Genomic DNA, 27,642 nt, shown 5'->3' with positions numbered 1-27,642 from the left:
TTTGAAGATAACAAAACTATCTTACTATAATAAATATCTTTAAATAGCTGTAAACGATGGTTCTCGAATTAGATGGCGGGTTACCTCTCAAAACTAGGAGTGGTAAACCAAAATCTATGGCCATTCACAAGACCCTCCAGACCATGTTCACTAAAATAAATGAAAGCAAGCAGGAAACCGTAATCACTTCCAATACTTGAAAAGGAACCAATTGCGGACCTACAAGAACATACACATCACATCCCTCAATAGAAATCAACAGGTTAGAGAGAAAATTTCTGCCGTCTTTCACTCAGAAGACTTCACTTATATGACTAAAGATCCCAACCCAAAATTTGGAGGGAAAAGAAACAAGGCAACAGACATAGGATCACAAATGGGTCGCCACAGCAGAGTGCTTCACTGTGCTTCTGGTGGCAATTTGACAATTTTTTCAATGGGTTTCACCTGTGGATGTGCTTGATTCATAGTAAACCTGCTTCAATTAAGCTCCTCCTCCTCAAAGTCTCATCCACCAGTTTGAAAGTTTTCTTTACAAGCTTTTGATCTAGTGCTGTTGTCCTGTATATCTTAAAAATCCGGTCCACATGGTTTGGACTGCTACTTTGGAAGTACAACTCTTCAAATTTCTTCTTCACAAATCTGTCAAAGAAGTCTAGCTCAGATATACAAGCTCATCACAGACATAGGTGGAATGGCAATGCATTTATATAATCTTGAAACTAGGTAAATGATTATAAATCCAATAACCAATTTCATAAAGCATGCATCATTAAATGTGAAATAGGAAACAAACACATCTGGCCTGATTTATCTTCATTAGTGATTTTCCTTGTTTTTCCTTTGATGGAATTGTTTAGTTAATTTCAGCACAGCCTTGTCACATTCTTTCATGTCTTGTGCCTATACTGGTTCTGATTAGTCACTGCAGGTCAAGTCCAGTGAATTTTATGCTGTCACATATGAATGACCAATTAGTTTGGTGAAGCACTAGGAAGATCGCTCACACCTTTACTTTATAAAGCAGATCACAAAAATGCAGTGCAGGTTGAATTTCTGAAAACTCCAGACCTGGAGATTTCTTTTTCCTCAGCTCCTCAGTGTATCATAAATTGTTTCCAATACAAAATCTAAACAAATTTCTGTGATGCCATAGATACAAGCTATGTCACATGGGTGCGGGTGCGGGTGGGGGGGGTGTGGCACTTTCAAAAAACCTGGGTGCGGGGGTGCGGCAAAAATATAAAAAATTATATATATATATATATATATATATATATATATATATATATATATATATATATATATATATATATATATATATATATATATATATATAAAGTCCAAAAGTTGGACATAAATGACCCTGGGTGCATTGACCGCATCGGGTGCGGGTGCGGCACCTAGTTGGAGAATCCCTGTGACATATAGGGAAAAAAAATTCTTGGCAATTTTTTTTTAAGTCCAAGAATTGGACCAAAATGACCCTGGGTGAGTTGACTGCACCCAAGGTTGGGTTGACCACACCCGGTGCGGCACCCTGCTAGCCGAATCCCTGTGACATAGGATACAAGCTTTACCCTCCAAGACGTATGCCCTGACTTTAACACTGTGCCCTATGTGAGAATACCCATTACCGAAAATGAGTATACTGCAAGCTTTTTTTGTGTGTGTGTGCATGCATGCACCCTGAGGTTGATTAACTACATCTGAACACTCTCACAGAATGCTATTTGAGAAGCTACTTAGCATTTCCAAGAAATACTTTTACCTGCTCATTCAAAAGCATGTCACGGGCAACCAAGATCTGTCAAATAAAACCTGTCACATGGTACAGATGTGGGTGTGACACAACAATTTCTAAAACTTGGACAGGGTGCATATATATATATATATATATATATATATATATATATATATATATATATATATATATATATATATATATATAGGGAAGGGGAACGTCCAACCAAAAGAAATGTCCAAAATTTACAACCAACGGCTCCCCTTCTTCAATGTTTGAGTGTTTCACTGATCAGACCTTATATATTTGTTCTTTATAATTTATTTAGTAAGAAATATGCTTTACACAGATTTTACGACATCTAGACATGCTTTTCAAAATGTGAAAAATTGGTGGCTCACAATGCATTTAAAATTTCACAATACGAAGTATTGTGGGCTGTCATTTTTTAGTGCTTCAAAAAATGCATCTAAATATCGAAAATTCATAATCTAAAACATGTTGCTTACTAAATAAATGAAAAAAGTCCAATATATGAAGAACTCGATCGTTAGAGAAGGAATGCCGTTGATCACCGTTGGTTGTAGATTTTGTACCTTCCTTTGGTTGGATGATCCCCCTTCACTATACACACACACACACACACACACACACACACACACACACACACACACACACAGATTATACACTTATATACACACAAGTTATAAATTTTTTTAACTCCAACAACTTTGGACCTATGTCACATAGGTGTGGGTGCGGGTGCAGGTGCTACACAGGTGCTTTGGGGGTGCAGAAGCACCCATTTTACATACCTCAACAAAATTAAAATGCCAAAATAGAAAGCCCAAGATGAAATCAAAAGCATCCCAGACTCTACTATAATTAGAAGTTGATCAGTGAATTTAGAAAAAGGATACAATTGTTCACTTACTCGTATGCATGTTCAATCTCTTGCTTCCCTGATGAAACGGGCTGATAATCTTTGAACCACTCACAAACACTTAGAGGCACCTGCATAACTTGAAAAGTTGGAAACTTGCAATGGAAGTACTTTGCATAATGGGATTTCTGAATGATGAAACTCACTTTCGGAACTTTCTTCTCAAATATATCAAACTTGTTTAGGAACAACAAGAAGCATGTTTTCTGCACAAGAAATGAATGTCAGAATTAAAAATTCTCAATGTTATAACATGAAACTTGTCATCAGCAGAAAACCTCAAAGCATCGTTGCCGTAGAACCCAATCAAAAAGCTCCCTGGTTTCCATCATACGGTTCTTGCTTTCATCCTCAAACAGTACCTGATCATACCTGGACCATTAAACAGAAGAATATCAATTCGAAGCAATTCAAGATTCCTTTTTTTCATCTGTAGATATTTTAAGTACTCCAGAAAGTTAAGAGTACTTTTGTCATGAAATGATTATAGAATACAAGAGGACCAGTTATTTACTCGCTAATAGCTGCACAAAAAATTACAGCTGTAACACCCTCAAATAGATGAATCCACTTTCTTCTCTCATTTCTCTGGCCTCCAACATCAAAAAGCCCATAAACTTGACCACTCTTTTTATTCTCGCCCACAGGACTGCAAAGAAACATTCTAATCAGCATTTTATGCTTTATGAGAAATCTCATGGATGTGTGGAAAAGGAAAAAGCAAAAATGAGAAAAGGACAAGAAACTTGGTCATGAGTTTTAGTGCTACTAATCACAAAAATTGGTTTGTCCGAACAGGTTCAAAAAATTGTTCAGAATTCTTTTTAGCATACATCATTGAATAGAAAAACAATAAGGAAAAATCATATGATATTTCTCCACAACACGTCAATATGTATGGATGGATGCATGGAAACAATAGTTCCAAGAATTATTTATATAAACTTTTAGTATCTCATTGAATAGAAAATAAAAAAGGAAAGAAGTCTAGAGAGAGAGAGAGAGAGAGTTGTTTTAGGAGAAGCCACAAATCATAAATCAAAAGTGAGCGAAGAAGATGACTATGCATTATACAAGGACAAAAATAGAGACCAATTATTAACAAAGCACTCTAGAGAAAAGAAAAGAAAAGCAAGATCCTGCAATAGGAACCAACCAATTAAAGTGTACTACTTATCAACAAACAAGGTGAATTCCTGTTCCTTCTATTCAGCACATTAACATCCCACTTACCCATAAAGGCATAAACAAAATGATTGTCACTAATACAGCCATCTTCCCTGTATAGTGCTAGGATAAATCCAATATGCTTTGTCTTCCATATAAATAACCAATCATTGCAAGATCAAGTAGAAGCAAAATGCTGAACCAATTTCTTCTGACAATACCTTTAATCATACATCTATATCAATATACATGCAGTAAATCAGATTCTCTACATGAAAAACCAACTATCTGCTTTTACTTCTTCAAGTAAACCAATTCCATATTGTTGAAGAGCTGTAATCAAGCAAAGGTATATAACAAATAGAAGCAAGCTTCTGTTTGAATAAATAGTATCGATGTCATGCCCTTTCATAATCACTTTCCAAGCCAAGAATGCAATTCACATATTGTTTATAACGAATAACAATTTGCTTAATTATAAATCAGATATTAAAGGAGCGGACAGATAAAGAAATGATGAAATTAAACCCAATAAATAGGAGTGAAGAATCTTGGAATGGTGACAGGAGAAAGTTACCTGAACTGTATTTCTACAACCCCTGTAGTTCGAACTCTAGCATAAAGAACATCATCCTGTAAAGCTAAATAAGTATAGTCAACAAGCCTAATAACAATGTAATCATTAAGAGAAGCTTTATATAGTGCAAAGACAGCAACTGGTGGTTCTATGCAGAACAGAGCTCACACAACATTTAATATTATTATTGAGCTTAACCATTAACCACCCAGAGCTCTCAAGTCTCAACAACTATGGAAAACAACAGTTTACCAATTTAAACCTTAAAAACAAAATATATGAGGCATATGTACCAGGCATCTAAGCAATATTTTACTTATTAACCACAGGAAATAGGATAAGGGCATGTATGGTTTGGGTACAGAATTCTTTTATAAATTCTTATATGGAATCGGCTGAGCAACAATAACATTGGACTAGAAAAAGTATGCAGCCTATAACATCTAAGAATAGTAAAAGGAACACTTCTATCAATGACAAGAACAACAATTGTGCAGTGATAAATGATGAATAAGTTCTACTTAAATGCATGCATATGTTTTAAGGGGTTTTAGTATGTCTACATTAGCATATTGCCAAGGATGAGAATTAAGTGGTCTCCAATGTTCAATATTTGTCCATGCCAATGTTTGAGAGACTAATGAGTCAACCAACGACCACAATCACAAATATCAGCCACATGAATTTAGCACCATTTATCATGATATATTCACAGAACATGAGAATCCTATAAATTTGCAATAAATTCCATTTATCACCTATTTTCATTACATAGCAAATGTTTAACTAGAGGGGCAAATGGATCACATACGGGCTGGATGCTGCTTGATTTGAACCTGAATTTCAGACAAAAATGCCTAAATTCAGATCTTAATTGGACAGATTCAACTCTATTGAGTTTAATCTGGATATCAGCAAAAGATTGAGATACTGGATACAGTAAAAATAGGTTGAAAGCATGCATTTTACTTGTGAAAGGAACAAACAGATTGAATGTGTTCCATATGCAAATATATATCCAAATGAAAATGTTGATCGCATTCAATTAGGCAAAAGTCTGATCAAATATGTCCATATCTGCTCCAAATACACATTCAGATTCTATTTTAAGGTCCATATCCAAGATTGATGCGTTATCTTTGGATCAGATTTTCAATCGAACCCAATCCATTTGTACCCGTAATTCTAACATGATTTTAACCGATTCTGTTTTGAGATTTGTGGTCAATGTTTGTGGCCCATCCAAGGCCACCTAGATCAAAACAAGACCTATTTGAGCCAATTACCAATTCAAAGATCATGGTTTATGCAGAATAGGGGTGGACAACCCGCTAAGCCAGACTGGTACCCTAGAAAGGTTAGGACCAGATTTTTTGGGCTTGATTTGGTAACAACCAGCCTAAACCCAACCCGAAACTTACTGAGTTGTGTTTGGGTATACCCAAGAGCCAGACATGCCAGCCCAATGCCTAGTTTAAAACTAAAAAGGAATAAAAAATAAAAAATAAGAACTTTCAAGCCCAACCTAACCCAATTTACCCTGCTTCACAAGTCAATGGGTGGGCCATGGACCTTGCTTTATGCCCAAACCCAATAAGATTTGGGCTTAAACCCAACACCAGCAATTACCAGGCAAGGTATTGTCAGGTACAGGTTATACTAAAAGCCCTATAGGATGGAACTTATCAAGTTCAGAAGCCCATGGCGGTATAATACCAACTCCTAGCATAGGAGTCACCAAACTTACAAAAGCACTAATCAAGACCAAACAAAAAGTTGCTAAACAAAGGCTCTAAAACATAAGTAAAGCAACCTTCATACATGAATTGCTGTAAACGTTTACAAGTAGTACTATTTTGAGTTGAACACCAGAACAACTAACTTCTCTATTAGACTCTTTTAAAATTATTTGTATGTTTATTAAGCTATAACAATGTTTTAAAATTTACTGTTGCTTTAAAACAAAGATATTTGTAATTTTAATTTATTCTGATATTATAGTGCTACGACATGCATGGGGGTGGGGGAGAGGAGGTACTAGTTCCCCTTTTTAGGAAGAAAAGGGCAAAGTGGTTTTACTCACAATTCTTTTGTTCGACTCATTTTGCTTAAACATCAATAACAGTGATTTTTCTCTTTCCTCTTTGTATTGATTTCCCAGTGTGGTAACACATTTGGCATCATGGCATGCTACTTGGATGCTCCTACCAGCCAGCTTTATCAGTTTCGAACATCTGGTAACACTCACAGTCTCTGGAGTCTGGACACTTCTAGACAGTCCAGGTTCTCAGTTCATGGAGTGTCCAACACTTTTTGGGATGCTCCATATAGGTACCCAACCTTTCTTTGTACTGTATTTTTTACGATTGATTATGTTATTTTTCTCTAAAACTAAACCATCTTGATAGACTAAATTTGAGAATCGTCAAAATAGATATGAAACCCTCTCCCTGTATAGTTTAAAATTCATAATGTCATATGTAGCCACATCCTTGTATCTAGTTCCCTAAGTTTTGGCTTGTACATACTCAGTTTTTGTGTCAAGATCAACACTTGTGTCAGTGTGTAGATAACACGGTCAGAAAATCAGTCCTATAAACAGTGACTGAAACGGGCTTCTATTTCAGGACCATAATTCTTTCCCATTTTTATATAATTTATAATTTTGTTCATCCACTTAGGACTGGTAAACAAACTGAACAACTCGTGGCTTGGCTCGGTTCGGCTGGTGCTAAGCTTATTTGTGTTTGGTTTGTTGGGATGGAAAGCAGAGGACAAGCTCACTCATTATATATAGCCGAGTCGAGCACACAAACAGGGGGTGTTTGTCTCGGCTCGTCTCGTAGAGACTCATTTAGATAGCTTATATAGAATGTTGTGTACCACAAGGTTTTAATATTCGTATTGTAACTGTATCAGTCAAGCCCAAAATAAGATACTTATCGTATCATATCATAAAAGATCATAAAATTTGAAAAAAAATACAAATTTAAAAAAAATAAAAAATAGTAAGAATTCTAAAAAATCATAACACACAAAACAATGATGAAATGCACAAAATGCAACCATAAAATCACATATGAAGCATTTATGTCACTATGAGTTGCATAAGACATCATCAAACATCAACTATCTCATAAGAACAATGCAAAATATTAAATTCTTGTAATTAAGAACATGCCACAAGACTCATACTTTCATATCATATAAACAAAAATATTATGACAATAGTTGCACTCAATTTTCAATCGGTTTTCACTCATTACTTAAGTGTTGCATTGTCATGCCGGATCATTTGATGTCATCTTTGTTGGAGGAGTGTGAAGTCTGATTTCTACCTTGATATAAATATTTAATTTTCATGGATCCAACTTTGTGGTAAGTTGACAAAGGGCAATGCTCTCAGGCGAAAAAAATTTGGAGTGTAGCTTTGTAATTTTACTCATAATAAATTTTTTTTACCTTAACCCATTTTTTTGAGTGAAAAAATGGTTTTTACCTTAACCAACTTCTTTGGTTAAAAAAACAATGGAAATGCACTTTTACTTAATGAAATCACGAAAGCCCTCTCTTTGGTGCAAAGATCGGCCCCCAAAACGGTCTCACGACTCCTAGGATGCGTGGAAAGTTCTACGGTATATTTTATATGAATGAGGGTTTTGTCCCTCAAAAGCTTTTAAAACCCCAAAACATAAAGGAACGGTTTTGCCCATTTTTAAGTCTGCAGGCACCGTATCGTACGATGTGGTACGATATGACATTGTATCATACGATACACACTCATATCAAGATACGGGTGTGGATCGTATCAATCTCTTGCATCGATACAATACGGACAACATTGGTGTACCATATGTATTAAAAAATCATGTTAGTTCAATTGGGTGGTTGGGTATACTTGTATCCAAGTCAAGGATCCATTTTCACTGTGAACCAAAAATACATTTTTTTATTTAGGCAAGCCAGCTCAGGCTCGGCTCGTTTGGCTCAGGCCCATACAAGCTGAGGTCGGCTCACACAAACCATAAGAGTCGAGCATGAAAACAATATGGCTGTAAACCTATGTCACACAGATACTCCATTTTAACCCAAGTTCTGTATCCCTTTGTATACAAGTCATATTGAGAACTTCATAAAAATGGTTGTATCCCCATATCCTCAGCTGTATCCATGTGACAGCTGTAAACGAGCTGAGCCCGAACAGCCCTTGTTTGGTTCGTTCGGCTCATTTACGATCCCTACATCCACTCCAATATTCTATTATTTCCTCTTTGATGAATCACTGCTATCATAAACCTGTATTCTGGAGAAAATATTAGTGATCAAATAGCTAAAAAGAAAACAGCCAGTATAGCAAGATTTAAACAACATATTTAACCCCCAAGGCAGAAAGATTAATAACTTGTATCTTGGGAAAAAACTGGAATATTGATATCAAGAATCAAGAATGTCAACCAACATAAGGTCACTGCAAAATGGTTAAGAGAAACATAAAAAATGTAAGAGATCAGAAACATCTTTCATGCAGAGTGTTGTCAACAATCCACATTTGGGTTGTATAACTGAGCAAACTGAATACGTTTAAGAAGATTTAGTGGGCTATTTTAATATCTCATTAGATAAATGGTCAAGTCTTTCATGAGGTTTTCAAAACCAAATAAAATCCAAGTCTGACCAAGTTTTACATGTAAATCTAATTCCGAAGAGGATACACTAATCAAACTCGGACCCAGTAATGGGATTTTATTATGCCTCCATCCAAACTGGATCAAGATCATTCAACAGTTTTCAACAAATTGTGTTATCAGCTATAAGAGTTTGTTTTATCAGCTAGGTCTGCAAGGCTCCTCAACATCAATTCATCAACAAATATATTGCATTCATGCAGTGAGCTCAAGAAGGAAATATTTGAGTCAGCAAGCATGTTTGATGACTGAAACCTTTGTTGGTGTGTAATGGGCATCAGATAATCTCTGCAAGTTCTCCATAAAATACAGTGTGCAATCTGGAACTTGAAGTTCATTTGCTCGAGCATAAGTCTCCTATAAGAATGTAACAGTGATAGTTAGAAAATCACATTTATCATGAGCTAGGAATGATCATTGAAATGTGGCATTGGCAGATTTCTGAAATTAAAGCTAATTTAACTGGAAATATCAGGAACCTGAATTGCAGGATCCTTCCATAAAGTCTCTATCTCCTGGGCAAGCTCCTTTGTCAACAGAGGATAATCTAGCCTGCCTCCAATTTCAGATAGTTTTTCTCCAATCTCCTATTAAACATTAAAAGCTCATTTAGTATGCATTTCAAAGGGCAAAAAATATAATTTAGACTCATAGGTCCAAACTACAATGAAGAAATACAAGAGGCATTAAAATATGTAAGTATCAAGTATCAACAACATACAAATTGAACACTGATGAAAGACAAGCCAAACAAACAAAAGGTTGGAAACGCCACCAACAGATAGTACATGTCTAACAACAATCAATATACATCCTATCAAAGCTGCATAGACTGCAAACCTGTACAAAGAACATTTAGAGCTCAGAACTTCAGAATCAAACACATCCAACATTATTAAACTTTAATTTCCTTGACCTGCACTAGCATTCTTGGGTTATCCAAACTTACAACTAAACCATCCATCACAAAATTATTATTTGTGATCAGTCACAAATATGTCTTGCAATAGTATCAGCAAGCATTTTTCTTTACAGAATTTAAAAATAGGTAGCTTTTAACAAAAAAACTCAAGGAACTTAAAAGTTAAAAATAATAGAAAATTTAAAAAGTAGAGCATTAAAAAAATAAATTTATCAGAAAATTACTGAACAATATCACAATAATATAGCACAACATTTTTGTGACATTTCCAGGTTTTTTTTTGTGCATCATGCTATATTGGAGTTTCTATCTTTTTAAAACAAAAAGCTTTGCAACAAATTCAAATATATATAAATATATATATATATATATGCTAAGTCACACAGACTCGGCTAAAAGGTCGACGCACCCACGTCAACACTCCCCGACACAGGTGCGGCTTCGAACACAGGGCGGACACGGTCAACTAAGTGTCAGACTCGGTCAACGCACCGCAGCCGAGTCTGTCCACAGTTTGGACTCGGACAACTTTGACCGAGTCTATTTTTGTCCATTTATTAAAATTAATTTGGACTCGGGTCGGGTCCGGACCGGATCCAAGACGGTATCAGGGTCGGATCTTATTATTGTTATATATATTTAAAAATATATATATATAGCCATGTCCCCGTGTCCAAAATTTTCAAAATTACTCTGCACCCGTGTCGCACTCGTACCCGCACCCATGTGATATAGTATATATGCAATATTTTTGAAATATCAGAGATTTTATCGCAATATTCTCAAATTCATAAAACCCCAATAGTATCAAGATATTGTCAAAATCAATGTTGTACCATACCACACCGTACGATATGGTACGATACGATACATATCATAACTATGACCTAACTCGATACTGTAACGCCCCAAAATTTCGAACCTTATAATTTCCTTGAAATAGTTAAAAAATTCATTTTCTTTACAGAGTTTATTTTTAAAATCAGCAAGAACGATTTCTTTAAAAGAAAAAGGCCAGTTTTGACAACCTTGAGCACATTAGCAAGAGAACAAAGATTTACCATGGACGATCTGCAATAATACTTCGGAAATCATTTCTTCTATTTAAAGAGAGTATCAAGTTTGTAGAAAATTTGGATTTCCTCTAGGGAAACCTGTATCAAAAACCAAAATGTCTAGGAGAAGAACTACGAGCAGAAACAGTGGATCCTTAAATCATCTCGCAGTCGCGCCATCGCCTGATGCACCTATTCGTCCCCTGTACCCATGAAATGGGTTAGTTTTGCGAAAAACTAGTAGGAGAGCATAAAGACAGAAAGAACTAAATTAGGCATAGATAATTTATGCAGCAGGTAGTAACGAGCAAACTAAGCAGATAGACCGGAGGAACAAGCTAAGTACAACAAACTGAAAAGTGAGCATGCTCAATTTAGTTATTACTTGTTAATCAGCCATGCGGGTACATACATGGCACGTGAGTCGAAACAGTCGAGTTCAAGCCGAGTGTTCATTATGTTAAGTATTTTAAAATATCTCGGTTGTCTGACTGAATCCTATTCCTATTGCAAACTGAAATAGGAAATGCGAGAGCAAAGGACAAAAATCGTGAAACCGCGTGCCTGGGTGCAAAGCGCGACGGCAAACAGAAACAGGAAATGTGAAAGCAAAGGACAAGAATCGCGAAACCGCGTACTTGATTTAAAAGTGTACTTATATACGTATATGTATATAAATATAGCATTAAGTCCTTTCAATCTTTAATTATTTAAGCTTGATTTAATTATTTAAGTCCTTGTGCAACTTCTCCTACCTTGGGGTATTGCGAGGAAGTCGTCTACGAGCGTAGGTGATCGTCGGTTTAGTTCGCGGGGCGCGAATGGGCTCCGTTGCGTAACACTGCAAAAGTATGTTGTTTAGCATGCATAAAACGAATAAAGATAGGGAGAAAACTCGGTTTCTCCGCAACTCAATGCAGGGGTCATCGGCCCCTACAGTTACGAAAAAGAACGGGGTAGGGTCCAATGACCCATGCCGTTAAAGGAGATAGGTGCAAGGGCCATCGGCCCCTGCCGGATATCTAAAGGAGGGCAGGGGCCATCGGCCCCCGCCGTGATAACAATAAGAGGGGCAGGGGCCTTTGGCCCCTGCTGAGTCTTCAAAAGGGGGGGGAAGAGAGCAGAGACAGAGGGGGGCTCGCCGGAGAGGTTTAAAGAAAGGAGGGGCAGGAGCCTTCGGCTCCTGCCAGCTTTTCAAAAGAAAGGGGCAGGGGCCGATGGCCCCCGCCAAGGAAATGAATAGGGAGGGGGAGCACAGGGGCCAAAGGCCCCTGTCGAGCCTTTGCTCGACAGAAAAAGAGACAGGGGCCAGAGGCCCCTGTCGGTTAAAAGAGTGGCAGGGGCCATTGGCCCCTGCTTGGTTTCCGAGAGATGAGGCAGGAGGGCCATCAGCCCCTACATGAAAAGGGAAGGGCAGGGGCCATGGCCCCTGCCAGAGTGATGAAAAGGGCAAGGGGTAAGAAGATGAGGGCAAGGGGGCGGAACCCCCTGCCTGCTGAAAAAGAGGAAGGCAAGGAGGGTGGAGCCCCTTGCCTGATGGAAAAAGAGAGGAGGAAGGCTCGGTAGGGGCCGCCGGCCACCTGCCGGGGAATCAGAGGAAGACAATAGGGGGGAAGGGAAACGAGGGGAGAAGGGGGGCTTACCTGGGCTGCTGAGGGAAGGGAGGTCGCCGGAGAGGGGGGCTCGCCGGAGAGGTGACCGCCGTGAAGGGGGGCTTGTCGGAGATGCAAAGAGAGAGAGAGACGAGAGATAGAGTCGGGGGGAAGAGAGCAGAGACAGAGGGGAGAGACGAGAGATGAGAGAGAGAGTCGGGGGGTTGGGGGAGGCTCGTAATCCTTCCCCTCTCCCCTCTCGCCTTTTAATAAGGAGGGGGCGCACACAGGGCCTGCCCCCTGTGTGGCCGGAGACCCCCCCTGCCGTGGGCTGCCAGCCACTCTGAAAAGGGGTTTTCGAGGGGCTGGGCACGGATTGGATCCGGGTAACTTTTCTGCCGACTCTGTGCAGTACGGAGTCGCTCACATATCATCTGCACCTGCTGAGTGTAGTGTTGTAGCACTACAGGAGATTTCATCCTTCGCTCGCCAACCTCGTCCCAGTAGAGAGGCGAATGACAGGGCTTTCCATACAAGGCCTCGTAAGGGGCCATCCCGATGCTAGCGTGATAACTGTTGTTGTACGCGAATTCGGCCAGACTGGTATGAGAATCTCATTCTCCCTTCCAGTCCATCATGCACGCACGCAGTATGTCCTCCAAAGTCTGAATTATGCGTTCGGACTGTCCGTCTGTCTGAGGGTGAAAAGCGGTGTTGAACTTTAAATTCGTACCCAAAGCGATTTGAAGTTGTCCCCAAAACCTCGAGGTAAACCTCGGATCACGATCGGAGATGATAGATATCGGAACACCGTGCAATCTCACAATCTCACGAATGTAGAGATCCGCCAAACTGTCTAAGGACTGACTAATACGGATAGGAAGAAAATGAGCCGATTTGGTGAGTCGGTCAACGATCACCCAAATCGCATCGTTCTTTCTTCGTGTCCTTGGCAAACCGACGATAAAGTCCATAGTGATGTCTTCCCACTTCCATTGTGGGATCTCCATCTGCTGCATCACTCCGCCAGGTCGTTGATGTTCGATCTTAATCTGCTGGCAAGTCAAACACTTAGAGATGTATTCGGCCACGTCTCGCTTCATCCCGCTCCACCAATATCTGCGTTGCAAGTCTTTGAACATCTTCGTGCCTCCCGGATGAATCGTATATTTTGATTTATGGGCCTCAACGAGAATCTCGTATCTCAAAACAGGATCATCTGGGACCCAAAGACGATTTTTGAGCCAAATGCTTCCATCGTCCTTAAGTCGGAAAGAAGTATCGGTCTGTTGTGTACGAGCCTTCAGCTTCTCGTACTGCGCATCAGTCTTTTGCCCAGCAAGGATCTTGGCTAATAGCTCAGATTGAGCTATTAGATTAGAAAGACTGATAGAATTTGACGAGACTGCAAACGGTTTCCATGAGACCAAATCCCCAATCAACTTCTAACCAACGTATAATAGGTTGACGAAAATGCTAGAAGCCTTACGACTGAGAGCATCAGCCACCACGTTCGCCTTTCCTGGATGGTAGGAAAGGGTGAAATCGTAATCCTTGAGAAATTCTAACCACCGTCGTTGCCTCATATTAAGCTCTTTCTGTGAAAACAAGTACTTGAGGCTCTTATGATCCGTAAAAGCCTCGAATTGTTCCCCGTACAAGTAGTGTCGCCATATCTTCAATGCGAACACCACAACCGCTAATTCCAAGTCATGAGTCGGATAATTCTTCTCATGAATCTTAAGTTGACGCGAGACGTAGGCTCACCTTACCATTCTGCATTAGGACGCAGCCCAAGCCTGTCCCAGAAACGTCAGTATAGATCAAGAAGCCGCCTTGTCCTGAAGACAAGGCCAAGATAGGAGCGGTAGTAAGTCGTTCCTTCAGCAACTGAAAACTGTTTTCGCACGAATCGTCCCACATGAACTTAGCATCCTTCTTTAGCAGCTTTGTCATAGGTAGAGAGATTTTGGAAAAGTCTTGGATAAATCTTCGATAATATCCAGCTAATCTAAGGAAACTTCTGATGTCACGAACATTCTTCAGTTGCTGCCAGCTTAGTACGGCCTCCACTTTTGCAGGATCCACATATACTCCTCTCTCGAATATAACATGACCCAAAAACATAACCTCCTTGAGCCAAAACTCGCTTTTAGAGAATTTAGCAAACAAACGCTCCTTCCGCAAGGTTTCCAAAATGATGATCAGGTGTTCGCGATATTGTTCCCAGGTCTCTGAGTACACCAGGATGTCATCGATAAACACGATGACGAAGGTGTCTAAAAAAGAGTTTAAACACACGGTTCATGAGGTCCATGAAGGCTGCGGGTGCGTTGGTGAGTCTGAAAGGCATGACAATAAACTCGAAATGCCCATACCTGGTTCGAAAAGCCATCTTGGAGATATCATCTCCCTTAATTCTGAGTTGATGGTATCTTGACCTAAGGTCGATCTTTGAGAAAATCTTGGCATTCCGCAGTTGATCGAACAGATCTTCGATACGCGGTAACGGATACTTATTCTTTATTGTGGCCTGGTTGAGCATTCGATAGTCGATGCACAACCGCAATGATCCGTCTTTCTTTTTAACGAATAAAACAAGAGCTCCCCAAGGCGAGACACTAGGGCGAATGAATCCTAAATCCATCAACTCCTGTAGCTGCTTCTTGAGTTCCTCGAGCTCGGCTGGCACCATACGGTATGGAGCTTTAGAAATTGACGCAGTACCCGGCAGCAACTCGATGTTGAATTCAACCTCTCGTGGTGGGGAAAGTCCTGGCAGCTCCTCTGGGAAGACGTCTGGAAAATCTCGAACCACCTCCAGATCTCTTATAGAAACTTGCGTCGGCCCGGACTGGACGACACTGACTAAAAAGGCAGTGCATCCCCTTCTCAGGTAATTTTGTGCCTTTAGAGAAGAAATCAACTTGCTTGCACGGACCGCCTTTACGAACTTAAATTCCACCTTAGGCATCCCTGGTGAAGACAACACAATCTTGCTTTCATGGCAAAAGATTTTAGCATGGTACTTGTGCAGCCAATCCATGCCTAGGATGACGTCAAATTCGGTCATCTCCAAAAGGATAACGCAGGCCGGCAAATGTCGATCCGCCAAGACCACGTCCAAAGCTGGCACGTAGGTCGCACAAATAGTGTTTTTCCCGATCGGGTTATAGACGTTGAGAGCATTATCTAACGAACTTACAGGTACGTGCAAGAGTTCAGCAAATTTTACGGAAATAAAAGAATGAGTGGCACCCGCAATCAAAGAGTACGAAAGTTGCTTGGTTAGCAATCAAGATGGTACCTTGCACAAGCTCGCATTTGGTCAGTTGTTCGACCGTGGCAGTGTAAACGCGTCCCGGGGCTTTCTTCTGGCCGCTGGACTGTGGTTGCTGCGCCTGGTAAGAATGTTGTTGTTGTTGCGGTTGCGGCGGTGGTCGGGGGAGCAGAGGTGCTCCACCATTCTGTCCGAGGTCGTCAGCCGCCTTCTTGCGGCACTCGCGAGCAAAGTGGCCCATCTTGCCACAGTACAGGCATTCGCCTGTAAGAAGAAGGCATGCCTGCCCAGGGTGAGGTCGTCCGCATTTGGGGCAGATCGCCCGCCTGCTGCCGGGCGGGAGGGTTGCCCTAAGGACGCTGACGTTTTGAAGGAGGATATGGCTTTCTTTCACCTTTCTTATTTACGAAAAAAGGGCGGTCGCTTGGTTTGACCGCCGGAAGGATATTTCTTTTGATCGCTACCCGCAACGGGTAGCTTCTTGCTTTGGGTGCTCTTGGAGCGTTCCCAATCCTCGGTCAGGAGAGTGGCTGCAGCAACAGCTGCAGAGAGAGTTGATGGCATGCTGTTTAGGACCCTTGGTCGGAGTCCTTCCTTTAATCCGCGGATGAATTTCCCCGACCGCTCCCGATCATCTTCGAATAAGTTGGGGCAATAACGCTCCACTCCTGAAATCTGGAGATGTAGTCCACCAGACTTGACATGCCTTGGCAAAGTTCCAAGAACTCCACCTTTTTTCTCTCCCTTGCACGAGGAGGAAAATAGTTCTCCAAGAAAGCCTTTTTGAAGGACTCCCAAGAAATAAATGAAGTTGTCGGGAACTGTATGTTCCGCGTCGTGTCCCACCAATGGCGGGCGACACCCAAAAGTCTGAAAGTACCATAAAGAGTCTTCTTGTCTTCTGGGACTACCAAAACTTGGAATACTCGCTCTACTTCCAATATCCAATTTTCAACTGCATCGGGGTCGGGCTTGCCTGTAAAGGTTGGAGGATCGAGCTTTAAGAACTTTTCAAACGATACTGCCACATGGTGACTTGGTTCTGGGGTAGGTATTTGGTTGTGCGCTTGATTTCGCATGGCGCTAGCCAATGCGCTCAGGGAATCCATGATGAATCCCCGTTGATCTGACCATTCGTCAGACGAACCCTCGTTCGAACCTCGAACCATCCTTAAAATAACCAGATGACACATAAGTCAACACTTGAAGGAGAAGAATAATATCAAAAAGGTTATCGTATTTCCGAGTAATAGAGATTACAAAAGCCCAGCAGTGCTGGTACAAGAGGGCATTTACAAAAAGTCAAAAAGCAAAAACTGCCCACGGGTACAAAAACCAACGAGTTTCATCTCCTTTAGGGATGATGAGAGTACTTCTTCAAGTACTCTCTTGCAATACATGTGCGCCTTAACCCGCGCAGAGGGGGAAAAGGATGTAAATCTTCATTCGGGACTCCTTGCCCATGAAGAGGAGTTGTGGGGGTGTAATGTGGCGAGGCATTCGGCGCATAGGCCGGCGAAGTCGGAGTGTACACTGGAGAATCCGGTATGTATTGCGGTGAAGCTGGTGTGTACACCGGAGAATCCGATATGTACAACGGTGAGTCTGGGGTTGGTGTGTATATTGGTGAGTTGGGGGAGGGCATATGAGTGGGTGGAGCGACGTCTTGAGCACTCTCTAGGGGTAATATTTGTACATCACACGATGGTGTGTCAAAAGTACCTTGGACTGAGGATGTTGTGTCTTCTAGATCTTGTGCTGCAGACGCCCTTCTATCGTATGCTTCTCTAAGTTGACAATTATTTATCGTATGTCCTTCACCACAGAATTCGCACCCCATCTGGGCTTGCCAGAGAGATTTTGCTTCAGAGGATTCCAGAGAAGTGTGCCGATTAACCAAAACATGATTTGGTACGCGACTTCCTTCCTGAAAGTGCACTGCTGCCCATGTCGTGGCTAGCGATGCTTGGTAGGCATCCGGAAGCGTAAAGCCCCACGAATCCGCAAAAGTGGGAGGGGGCGGCCTGCTGGTCCAACATTCTGAACCGGTAGTCGAACGCTCAAGTCTTCCTACCATAGAGCTTTTGCCCCTTACTGGACAACAGCGCGTTCTTCGTGCGCCTCTTCTGCGTCCCAACCTCTCACCATCCGAAGGGTTCATTTTCTTTGAATAAGAAAAACCTCAAATACTCATGTCAGGTATACTCTAGTCTAATAGTATAGAAAAAGAGAAATTAAGTTACTTACAGCGCGATGCGGATGCTCGATGACCAAGAATCACTGTTTTCGATCTACTCTGATACCAAGTTGTAACGCCCCAAAATTTTGAACCTTATAATTTCCTTGAAATAGTTGAAAAATTCATTTTCTTTACAGAGTTTATTTTTAAAATCAGCGGAAACGATTTCTTTAAAAGAAAAAGGATAGGTTTGACAACCTTGGGCACGTTAGCGAGAGAACAAAGATTTACCATGGACGATCTGCAATAATACTTAGGAAACCATTTCTTCTATTTAAAGAGAATATCAAGTTTGTACAAAATTTGGATTTCCTCTAGGGAAACCTGTATCAAAAACCAAAATGTCTAGGAGAAGAACTACGAGCAGAAACAGTAGATCTTTAAATCATCTCGCAGTCGCGCCATCGCCTGATGCACCTATTCGTCACCTGTACCCATGAAATGGGTTAGTTTTGCGAAAAACTAGTAGGAGAGCACAAAGAAAGAAAGAACTAAATTAGGCATAGATAATTTATACAGCAGGTAGTAATGAGCAAACTAAGCAGATAGACCGGAGGAACAAGCTAAGTACAACAAACTGAAAAGTGAGCATGCTCAATTTAGTTATTACTTGTTAACCGGTCATGCGGGTACATACATGGCACGTGAGTCGAAACAGTCGAGTCCAAGCTGAGTGTTCATTATATTAAGTATTTTAAAATACCTCGGTTGTCTGACTGAATCCTATTCCTATGGAGACGACTGATGGTCGAGAAAGTAAGTCCCCAAGGCCTGATAGGGATGCATCCAACTTCTGCAGAAGTGTTAGGCTAACTATTGTAGCCCCAATCCCCCCTAACCTCCGATGACTGGGGAAGGCGGGTCTTTTGCCCGTAAAAAACTATAAATGGTCTGTCCATCGGAGTTGGTACCCTTCGTCCTCTCTCTTGACGAAGCCAGGTTGAATCGAGCGCGACGGGGTTTTTTAACCGTTGCCTCATTCTTCATGCTCTGCTCCATTAGACCAAAACGAGCATCTTGCCTATGAAGGCGATCCCATTATTTTTTATGTGTTTTCAACAACGTGCACAAAGCACTAATCGAGGTCATAAGACCCTCTCATCCAATCGTCGTAGTACTAACATGTCTTGCATGTTCAAGAGTACACTTACGAGGAAAGGGATATAAGTCCTTAATAGGAGCCTCGGGAATGTGTTTCGCAGAGATATAATGTTTTTAAAAAGCTATTTTAACATTTCAAATCTTTCAAAACGACACACAACTTGCCAACATATGGCATGTGATTTTCTCGAATCTGACATCCGATGATGCAGTGTCTGGGTGCTATGTAAGTCATGACACTGGTTTTGGTAAATGGGCTTCACAAATGAACTCATCACCCGACAACTTGATCTTGCCCCAGATCAAGGGTTTTCTCAAAACATATCGGGTAAAATAGTGGAATAAATATTCCTCCTGAATACGCTGAGTCGATGGCAAGGCAAAAACGAAAGACAATAATGCGAAATGCAAGAGCCTGGGCGCGAAGCGCGACGGCAACCGGAAACAGGAAATGCAAAAGCAAAGGACAAGGATCTCGAAACCGCGTCCTTGAATTAAAAGACAGTAAGTAGTAAATACGAAAGCAAAAGCCTGGGCGCAAAGCGTGACGGCAAACTGATATAGGAAATGCGAGAGCAAAGGACAAGGATCGCGAAACCGCGTCCTTGAATTAAAAGACAGTAAGTAGTAAATACGAAAGCAAAAGCCTGGGCGCAAAGCGCGACGGTAAACAGAAACAGGAAATGCGAAAGCAAAGGACAAGAATCGCAAAACCGCGTCCTTGATTTAAAAGTGTACTTATATACGTATATGTATATAAATATATCATTAAGTCCTTTCAATCTTTAAATATTTAAGCTTGATTTAATTATTTAAGTCCTTTTGCAACTTCTCCTACCTTGGGGTATTGCGAGGAAGTCGTCTACGAGCGTAGGTGATCGTTGGTTTAGTTCGCGGGGCGCGAACGGGCTCTGTTGCGTAACATTGCAAAAGTACGTTGTTTAGCATGCATAAAACGAATAAAGATAGGAAGAAAACTCGGTTTCTCCGCAACTCAATGCAGGGGTCATCGGCCCCTACAGTTACGAAAAAGAACGGGGTAGGGTCCAATGACCCATGTCGTTAAAGGAGATAGGTGCAGAAGCCATCGGCCCCCGTCGGATATCTAAAGGAGGGCAAGGGCCATCGGCCCCCGCCGTGATAACAGTAAGAGGGGCAGGGGCCTTTGGCCCCTGCTGAGTCTTCAAAAGGGGGGGCAAGGGCCTTAGGAGGCCCTTGCTGGTTTTAAAGAAAGGAGGGGCAGGAGCCTTCGGCTCCTGCCAGCTTTTCAAAAGAAAGGGGAAGGGGCCGATGGCCCCTGCCAAGGAAATGAATAGGGAGGGGGAGCACAGGGGCCAAAGGCCCCTGTCGAGCCTTTAAAAGAGACAGGGGCCAGAGGCCCCTGTCGGTTAAAAGAGGGACAGGGGCCATTGGCCCCTGCTTGGTTTCCGAGAGATGAGGCAGGAGGCTCCTGCCTCCTTTCTTAAGGAGAAGAGTAGGGGCCATCGGCCCCTACATGAAAAGGGAAGGGCAGGGGCCATGGCCCCTGGCCCCTGCCAGAATGATGAAAAGGGCAGGGGGCGGAGCCCCCTGCCTGCTAAGAAGATGAGGGCAAGGGGGCGGAACCCCCTGCCTGCTGAAAAAGAGGAAGGCAAGGGGGGCGGAGCCCCTTGCCTGACGAAAAAAGGGAGGAGGAAGGCTCGGCAGAGGCCGCCGGCCACCTGTCGGCCTTCCGGCGAATCAGAGGAAGAAAATAGGGGGGAAGGGAAACAAGGGGAGAAGAGGGGCTTACCTGGGCTGCTGAGGGAAGGGAGGTCGCCGGGGAGGGGGGCTCGCCGGAGAGGTGACCGCCGTGAAGGGGGGCTTGCCGAAGATGCAAAGAGAGAGACGAGAGATAGAGTCGGGGGGAAGAGAGCAGAGACAGAGGGGAGAGACGAGAAATGAGAGAGAGAGTCGGGGGGTCGGGGGAGGCTCATAAGCCTTCCCCTCTCCCCTCTCGCCTTTTAATAAGGAGGGGGCGCACACAGGGCCCGCCCCCTGTGTCGCCGGAGACCCCCCCCCCTTTGCTGTGGGCTACCAGCCCCTCTGAAAAGGGGTTTTCGAGGGGCTGGGCACAGGTTGGATCCGGGTCGGGTCCAGACCCGACCCGGGTCCGAGATTTTTTTTTTTGTTGTTAAAAACTGGGTTTTACAGATACAATACACACTCGCATCTATGTCTCAGGGATTCGGCTAGCAGGGTGCCACACCCGCGTCGATGCGACTCGACGCGGGTGCGGGTGCGGTCAACCCGACCCTGGGTGCAGTGTCATTTTGGTTCATTTTTTTTGGGTTTTTTTTTTTAAATTCCAGAACCAACGAGTGATGTGTTTCTTATCCTTCTTTGTTATTGTTAGGTAGGTAGAAGGGAAGAAGAAATACCTGCAGAGAGGCGAACCGCATCTCGTGGCGATGCTAGTTGAGGGGTTTTTGCAGGGGGCAAAAAGCGCTCTGGTCTTCTTTGACGTGGGATTTCCATTGCGGGTGTCACTGCTGCTCATGATGGCTTTGAGGAGCCTCCATTTAACATCTGCTCCCTCTGTTAACCTGATTTTTCTTCCGAACGCACAGACGAAATGGGCAGAGAGAGAGGCGTCTACTGTTTCCTATCGGTCTAGGCTTGTCCTGCAGCGTGTATGCGATGAACCCGAAAAGTGTGTCGAGGGTTGAATTATTAAAAGACGAAGCTGTCGATTTAGCTTTCTTATCTTATTCGTTTATTCTGCACATTGTTTGAAGCTTTTGAGTGTCTAGATTAGGGGTATCAACGGGTCGGGTTTACCCGGACCCGACCCGTACCAAGCCTTATAAGGTCAGGTATGGTAATAAATAAGAAGACCTGATTAAGATTCGGATTCAAACCCGAAGATTCGATTAATCCCAGTATAGTTTGTGAAATTTTATGTCAGACCCAGACCCGACCTGAGTTTCGATTAAGACTCGCAATTTCTCAATGTAAATATGATAAAAAATAGTAGTTTATCCGGTATGGCCTGAGTCTGGTTCATGTAGTTTTTATCGAGTCTGAGTATGGTTTTTCTTATGATGAATCTGCCTTGACCCCCGCCCGCTGACCGCGCAGTTGGACCCACGCAGGGGGAACCCCCGGACCCCACTTATATATATATTTTTATTTACATTTTTGCCCCTGCCGCACCCCCGCACCCGGGTTTTTTGGAAGTGCCGAATCCCCGCACCCGCACCCATGTGACATAGACTCGCATCAAGATATGAGTGTGTATCATATCCGCATCGGTTGTATCGTACGATACATCCCTGTATCGTATTGTATCATAGTCGTACCATACAAGTGTATCGCACAATATGTGTTTGGCACACTTTAAAAGGGTTGAAACTCGACGTTTTTAATTTTAGGTTTTAAAGACTTCCCTAGGGTGATTCTCTCATTTGTGTAGCGGCCTTTAGAGGAGAAACCATGCACCCTAAGAGGCGTGAGAGCGATTTGAGGGCCAATTTGTGCACAAGGGAGAGGGATTTTAAGGATTTCTCACGTAAGAGTGCATTTTCATCCTTTTTTTCATTTACGGGAGTGGGCTAAGGTAAGAAATTTGTATTATTTGCTTCCTATTGATTTTTTTTAGGAGAATATGGCATCAAATGATCCAACATGACAATGCGGCACTCAAGCACTGAGTGAAAACCGATTAAAAATTGAATGCAATTATTGCCATCATATTATTTTGGGTTGTATCTCTCGATTTGGAGCATCATTTAGCCGGGATACATCACATGTTGCTCCCTGTGTGTCAAGGGATTTGCCAAATGTCATGAAATGACAATGCCAACAATTACTCACTGGTTTGAAAAAAAAAAAGACAAGAAAAAAAGATGAGTAAGGTAGAAATGGGATATGCGCAGCCCTGGGAGGATGTGTATGACAAAGATAAGCCCCCTACTTCTAATCACACAACCCCTCGCATAAAATCAGGAAAATAAGAAAAAGATAATGATGATGATTGAGGTTATATTTTCAAAAAACTTGGTTATTTAACACTTAAGTGTTCATAAACTTGATTATTTTATTTTTTATATATAATATGAAAGTATGAGTGGTGTGACATGTTCTTAATTGCAAGATATTTAATATTTTGTATTCTTCCTGTGAGATATGCATGCAATATTATCTATATTGGTTAATGTTTGATAATGTCTTATGCAACTCATAGAGATATAAATGCTTCATATGCGATTTTATGGTTATATTTTGTGCAATTCATCATTGTTTCATGTGTTATGATTTTTTAGAATTTTTATTATTTTTTTGAATTTTCTTGATTTTTTAGATTTTTTGAATATTTTTATTAAAAATTATGATTTTTTATGATACGCCACGATACATATCTAACTTTGGGCCTGACCGATACGGGTAACAATACGCTACTTAAAACTTTGGTCAAAATATCACACGTTTACAAACTATCACAATTTTATCACGAGATTAACATGATTTTCTTTTCAATGTTTTAAAATATTTTGTTTTATTTTTTCTATTTTTAAAAACTTTAAATATTATATAGGCTGATAATTTTAGAGATTTTTCAGAGAAAAATATTTTAGTTTATTTGAGAATTTTCCATGCTGAGAAACCTGATGCTTTTTTCATCATATTTGAAGTATAAATGAGAACGAAGGTACAAAAATTTCACTAAAATATGTTAAAAAGCATAGGGAATATAAAATATACATAGAAGACCTATAATATTTTTACTTGTATATATGGTACAATCTAGAAGCACTCAGCAGCTGCACGTAGGAATACCAGCAGCAGCATAGGTATGTTGTGCTGGGAGCTGCCATTATGTACATATAGCATAACGGATATGTATAGGGGGGTGAGAGGAAACACACCAACAATACTAGGGGTGCTTAAAATAAAAAGTTTTTAGAAGAACATAAAAAATAGAGAAAAAATTAACAAGTACACATGAGCATCTAATAAGACAAATAAGATAATACTTAAAAGCATAGAAAATTTAATGAGAATAGACAGTTTGCTCAAATATCCCAACAACTTCTTAGTCCCATTTGTCTCAAAGTCTCCAGCATCTTGCAGGGAAGTCAAGGAGACTTCTCAACAGGCTTAGGATCCTTCGATTGATCTTTTTGAAACAAGAAAAATCTACATCAAGAAGGTGCAATGCAACTTTTTCATTCTTTATATACCCCAATGTCCACCAAACCACCTTTTCACAAAACAATAAACATCAAAACACAAGTTACTGATAAAGCAACTCCATGATGTTGTGATCGTTCCAAGAGGTGTGAAACTCCCTGAGGCATGCAGCCTACACAATCATGTGTACAGCAATGATCATGTAGCCTAAACAATCATGTGGATAAGAGATCGTCGCAGCAGTAATTTCAAGAACAAACTAAGCACACGAGCAATAGCTTTATGAAAGCAATTTTGAGCAGGTGGATGGATAAATATGCAAAATAGATAGCAATAAGATGTAGACATGTTACTGGTCATATGCAGATGCAATTCTTATGCGTGACCTTTCTTTAGAATCAGAAGATAAAGAAAACACAAAAGATTCCCAACGAACTCCCAAAGTAAAAGGCGAAAATATTTCTAAAGTGAATAAGATGGATATAGAAGGTAAAGAAAGAAGAAGAGAACCTTAAAAGATAAGGCATCATCAAACCTTATTTTCAAGAGACAAAACATACTTTGAGGAGTCATCATCATTCTCAGCAAATTCCTTTGAGCCATCATACAATATCTGTGCAGAATATCTCTAGTTAACCTCCAACAGAAAGCTCACAGTTCATGCAACAACATCAAATTAAAAGAAAAAAGACGCACTTAGAACAGACACTAAAGTTATTTCTCATAAAAGGGACACAACCAACACACCCTTTCTAGTATTGCGTACTTTAATTGTCTGGTATACATTTGCATGGATAACTGGTGTATAGCTCCTAAGCTCTGCCTCATCAAATCCTGACTGAAACAAAAGTTTGATCTGCATATAGTAAAGAAAGACAATGTTAGGAGATTGACAACAAGGCATTTAGGTACCTTACAGCTTTCCAACTGAAGAAGGAAAACCTATCTGACCTGCTTGAAAATTGTAGATTTTCCTGACTCTCCAGCACCTGATCCAAGATAACTATTAATGTTTAACATAACATGTACCATTATAGTTTGAATAGTATAATTGGGCAAAGACATTGGAAAAGAAGGTCAACAATCCATCACAGCAGTCACAAAACATGACCCTCTAAGGGTTAGGATGAACAGATGATGAAGTTTTGTATGGTCACAAAAGAGGGGGTGTGCATGCATGTGTAGCACAATAAGATTTCCAAAGAAACTCAAAGCTTAAACTCTTAAGAGTCATAATAAATCAGTAAAAGGAAGGAACTTATGTTTAATAGAGAAAGAGCATGTAGATTCCATATAATCTAACCGAGTAGTAGAAGCTTCTGTATATGCTTCTCAGCTTTTGTTTCCAAAGCAATCCGCCGTTCTATTTCTGCAGCCTGAACAAAGAGCACATTGTTGCACTTTAATAAAATAGAAGCATTAAAACTTAAAACCACTCGCTCTGCTGAAGCAATTGAAATTTGAAATACCCAGCATCCTCGACGTTTATAGCCAAAAAAAAGTTGTACATCATCTAGATACCAGATTAATAGTCGAACCTGAGCACTTTCTTCAGCATCAGCTTCAGTTAGAGATCTTTGCCTGCTACAGAGTTGGCCCATATTCTCAATTACGATGGAAAGCATGGAACTGTTACAGTCCACAACCGCACAACAGGGTCCGACACAGATTCTCTACAACAAGGAAGGAGAATTCCCTAAGGAGAAGCCAGATAAGTATATGATCAATTCCTCCAATTTAGGATCACATACGGATGGCAACTCATGCTATACTCACTGCGATAACCCTGAAGAACCAAAAAGGCAAGAAATAAATAGTCCGCATGAGCATGAGGTTATGCTTGCGCATGTGTATGCAGACATATGGAAAGAGTCTGGTATACGATGGTTTACCAGCTGATTTATATATCATAATGATATCACCCTATTTGTTTAAAGTATGGACCAATAGGACCCTAATTTCTCAGCACATTAAAGAACCAACATACTGCCGCGATTAAGCATTCTCCGGATATTAAGGTAGTTTTCAAATGAACGATAGAATTGGGTGGTCCACATTACTTCAAATTTAGCCCGTAATCAAATCCATAATTGCCATCCACTACTCTATACAGCGTATGTACGCGATAAATGAGCCGCCACAATTGCACTCTACGGGTGGGGCCAGTCTGAGTTTTCATGAGAGCACCAATTGCTTCATATCCCAATCGCCATGGTATATCCGACAATCGATGCAATCTCCATCAATTGAAGTGGATGAATCTTCGTTTTTGACCTAGACGTCTACGGATTAGGTGCAAACGCGACGAACCCATTTTCAAACCTATCAAAGAATGCAATGGACTCCGAAAGCAAGCAGAAAGCGATTGACGGGTAAAAGTCCATAAACACAATTGAATCGATCAATCAATCAAACAGAAAGACAAAGTGCATCGGTCCCGCAATTGAAACGATCGGTACGCATTTCCACTCGTCCACAAAAACGTAGCGCATCTTCCTAGAGAAGAGACGCATTACAGGCACACCCTAAAATCAACACACAAATCTCCTGATGACTCTCACAGTTGAAGGCTCAGATCGAGCAATTTCCCTAATAACATCAGTCCGACGGTAAAAGAGGAAAAAGAAATCGAAAGGCAATCGAATCACAGTGACGAAGACGATCAACAGCAACAAGAACCATCAGATCCACGACGCCGGTCGATGTCCAGCGACCGGTTGCAATAAAAAGAAAAGAAATGCAGAAAGAAAACCCTAAAAAAGAAAGAGAGGAAGAAGAAGAAGAAGAGATACCTGAGATGGACCACAGAATGCAGGGAAGAGAAGAGCGGGGGATGGAAGTGCGAGCCCGCCCTCGCCCCTACCTGGATCATGGGATTCGATACAGGAGCTCCTCCTCCCTCTTTACTGAAATGTCGCGCCCCACCGCAAGGAATGAGGCTATTTTGGGGGCATTAAATAGTGTGTGACTGTGTGTGTAGTATATGGGGAATGGTGGTGGTGGAGGTGGTGGTGCTGCTGCAGCTGCACCTGCCTAGAGCGCTACTGAATTGCTAAAAAGGGCGGTGGTCAGCCACAGCCAGATTACAGCCAGTCAGTCAAAGTTAAAAAAAAAGGGCAAAAAATTCATTTATTAGCCAATCTTTTACCTTATTTTTAAATATGAGCCACATTTTTTAAAAATTCA

The 27,642-nt window shown here is 41.2% G+C and overlaps 1 protein-coding gene across 4 annotated transcripts; it reads right to left on the bottom strand.

Moving 5' to 3' along the window:
* On the bottom strand, positions 1-27,429 carry LOC149816025 (guanine nucleotide-binding protein alpha-2 subunit). 4 transcript variants are annotated; one of them, XM_089986639.1, is made up of 14 exons: positions 27,249-27,429; positions 25,995-26,242; positions 25,760-25,832; positions 25,408-25,445; positions 25,223-25,312; positions 24,992-25,069; positions 9,596-9,703; positions 9,372-9,473; positions 4,432-4,487; positions 3,202-3,336; positions 2,966-3,059; positions 2,834-2,893; positions 2,679-2,758; positions 1-642 (listed from the first exon to the last, which is right to left on the bottom strand). In XM_089986639.1, the coding sequence occupies exons 2-14, from the start codon at positions 26,079-26,081 to the stop codon at positions 465-467; spliced, it is 1,179 nt and encodes a 392-aa protein (XP_089842765.1). In that variant the 5' UTR covers positions 26,082-26,242; positions 27,249-27,429; the 3' UTR covers positions 1-464. The 4 variants fall into 4 exon arrangements, with proteins under 4 accessions (XP_089842765.1, XP_089842766.1, XP_089842768.1 ...); XM_089986640.1 differs by lacking the exon at positions 27,249-27,429 and having other exon boundaries at positions 25,995-26,152; positions 26,233-26,277; XM_089986641.1 differs by lacking the exon at positions 1-642 and adding an exon at positions 848-953.
* Between the last annotated feature and the right edge of the window lie 213 nt (positions 27,430-27,642).

The sequence above is a fragment of the Nuphar pumila genome, chromosome 14 (genome assembly GCF_984573655.1).
Source record: "Nuphar pumila chromosome 14, dmNupPumi1.hap1.1, whole genome shotgun sequence".
Taxonomy (NCBI): Eukaryota; Viridiplantae; Streptophyta; class Magnoliopsida; order Nymphaeales; family Nymphaeaceae; genus Nuphar; species Nuphar pumila.
This window is presented reverse-complemented; position numbering and strand designations above follow the sequence as displayed.